The 2,824-nt window shown below is 42.7% G+C and overlaps 1 protein-coding gene across 1 annotated transcript; it reads right to left on the reverse strand.

Moving 5' to 3' along the window:
• Positions 1-4: 4 nt before the first annotated feature.
• On the reverse strand, positions 5-255 carry PPTG_24594 (hypothetical protein; the record flags this gene model as incomplete). Its single annotated transcript, XM_008917907.1, has 2 exons — positions 5-85; positions 121-255. The coding sequence occupies 2 exons, from the start codon at positions 253-255 to the stop codon at positions 5-7; spliced, it is 216 nt and encodes a 71-aa protein (XP_008916155.1).
• Between the last annotated feature and the right edge of the window lie 2,569 nt (positions 256-2,824).

The following is a 2,824-nucleotide window of genomic DNA, read 5'->3' on the forward strand; positions in this document are numbered from 1 at the left end:
TTTGTCAGCGCTGTACTTCGCATTCCACCTTTGAAACATTTCCATCTTGAATATGGGATCCGACAGCATTTTGTCCAGGTTCGACCTAGCAAAATCGTTCGTAGCCGCTTTAAACCTGACCACGTTCAGCAGATTCTTCAAGCTCAAGGGGGCCCTCTCTTCATCGTTAGACGCGACGGCATCTGTACCGCTGATCTGTTGTGTCCGTAGCAATCGCTGGGTAGTGTCAGGGACAAGAGCATCTCCCGACTCCATGGTCTTCGTCTTCAAAGCTTGGCCAGTATTATTTGCCGAGGTATCGTCACAGCTTGACAGAAGCACGACTACAGCAATCAGCAGCACGCAGCTTAAACGCATGGCTAGTGTTAGAACAATGGGGATCGACTGGGAGATGGAAGGAGAGTTGCGAAGTGAGGAGCCGTTGGCACCGTGCCAACCCGAAATCGCGCGACCAGGACAACCAACAAATCCCAGCCACGTGATGACTGGTGGTACATGCAATCCGATTTGCTTGTGAAATGTGTCTTCGAAATTTGAAGACACTTACACGGACATTACCTTGCAGTCTACTTTAGTTGAAGCTCAAATACATTGGAAGGTATTGTCCATTTTATGTTGGAGAATTACATTTGGTAAAGGCGCACTTTATTGCGCCGATCAGATCGTCTGCATGCACTGTTTCAGTGCCATCCCTGTACTAGTACCCCCTACCCGTACACTTTACAGTACCGTAATGCAGTGTGCTGCTGAGATCTGCAGTCATAGATACAGAGTGACTATCACGCGATGTGGTACTGACAGTACTACAGTAGGATCCCGCTGCTAGCCCAACAGTGTCTTGAGGACAAGACTCCTAAAAAAAGTGTGTCAAAAGTCACAGCAGTTCATTAAGTCAAGAAATATGTTAAATAATGATTCTAACTCGCTAAGAAATTCGTTGATCTCGATGTTTTTAAACGTGCAGCCTCAAAATTCCCCTCCATCACTTCCAGCACTTTGGGCACTTCCTATTTCTGGTAGAGATAACAACATACGGTTTCATAAATGCACTAGTGGCTTTTAGAATCATCCTTATCTATTTTACATCTAACTTATCATATTTCACTAGCCACTCCAAACACTTAAATTGGAGTGTTGCCACCGCCCGAGCCGATAGTGGCGATGGCAAAAGTGGTCTGCTATATACGTTCTACGCAGTATGTGTTTTTATTGTGGTTACACAAACTCATGAATGGTCGATACAAATATCCAGAAGTGGAGGCAGTGGGCTTCAATATCTCTGTTAGCCTTTAAGCCCACAGATACTTTTATTATAACAAACGAAGCAAACATTACACCCTTCAGACTATTTTGTTATACTCTGAGCAACCGAGGTATCTGAATTGAATCCTACAAGTTTGGTTTTCAAAATGGACCGTTAGATTTCACAAAATTAACAACAAGAAACATATTATTAAATGTTGCGACTCTAACTGTCAATTGTGTGAATCTACCGGTGCATTTGAAATCAAGCATACCAAAATATAAGGAGCTTGATAGCAGGTGAATCAATAGGTAATATCGTTTAGCCTTTCCCTTCTTTTGCTAACGGAGCTATCCGTAACGCAAGTTAAGATCCGCGGGAGTTCCCGGTGGGACTTGGGAATAGCGAGGTTTCTCTTCTAGATCCACTTTGCATAAATTAGTTTATGAACTCCAGTACTTAATATTATTGCCAGTCAAGTTTAACAGTGTTCGCTTTCACTGAAGTGGCAACATTCTAGCGGTCATCACGGCGTCAATATTAGCTCAATCAGTCTTCTGTGGGCCGGATAAAATTCCTTATTTCTTCAGCATTTTGTCGATAAGCGTATAATATCTTAATTCATTCCGTAGGCTTCGAATTGCAGTTTATATTTTAGTCCCCGTGTCATTGTGATACAATCTCGTTACAGGATACTCGATGCAAGACCGTACTGCGCAGCTCCACGTCCGCCATGAGGCACAAACCTTGTGCGTGCAGCTTCATAGTATCTCGACAGTAATTGCAGTTGACCGCCTCAATTACGCTATGCAAATGAGCACCAGCTCCAAAAAGCATCAAAAATGAATGCTGTAACGTGAGTCTCTCTTCTTTCTCTTCTGATATTTGTGAATGCACACCTGTAGTCTCTGCTTTAAAGTTTAATCACAGTGATTGTTTACGTTTTGGTCTCACCAAATAATTCTAATTCGGTTTTAAGTACCAGTAGCAAAGACATACTTAACTGAACTGCACTATTCAGCAGTGTTTGACTTCCAAAAACCTCACAAGCAGAAACACGTGAGTGGGACAAATCTGACACATGTGATAACACAAATCTTGCACAAATTCGACACAAACGATGCTCAGACGTGAAAAAAAAAAAACAGTCTGAGCGAACTTGTGTCAGCACAATTCAAACATCTATATAAAACTGCCATACCGAGTTCCCGTAGGTCACGCTCCAGCAACCAGTTTGATGCGCATTAAACGTTTGTAATTTAAATATATTACCGATTAAAATGATAATAATTTATATGGGTTTTTGGAAGGCCCCCAATTGGCAACCTTGCCGCTGCCAATCCAAAGGCCTGCCTTGGTCTCCCACTTGGGGGGCTAAAATTCAGCTGAATGAGGCGATAAACCTTCAACCCTCTAATGATCAAGATTTGGATGGGATTCTGTGAGTAATTTGTGGTCCCGTCAGCAGTGTTGACGAACCACTTTTCGATGCCAGGTTAAGAGCTGGTTTACATTTGCCGATTGTCTCTTCGTGTACCCACATTTACTACTGCTATTAATATGTATACCGCATTACAGGTG

Source organism: Phytophthora parasitica, assembly GCF_000247585.1.
Source record: "Phytophthora parasitica INRA-310 unplaced genomic scaffold supercont2.122, whole genome shotgun sequence".
NCBI lineage: Eukaryota > Oomycota > Peronosporomycetes > Peronosporales > Peronosporaceae > Phytophthora > Phytophthora nicotianae.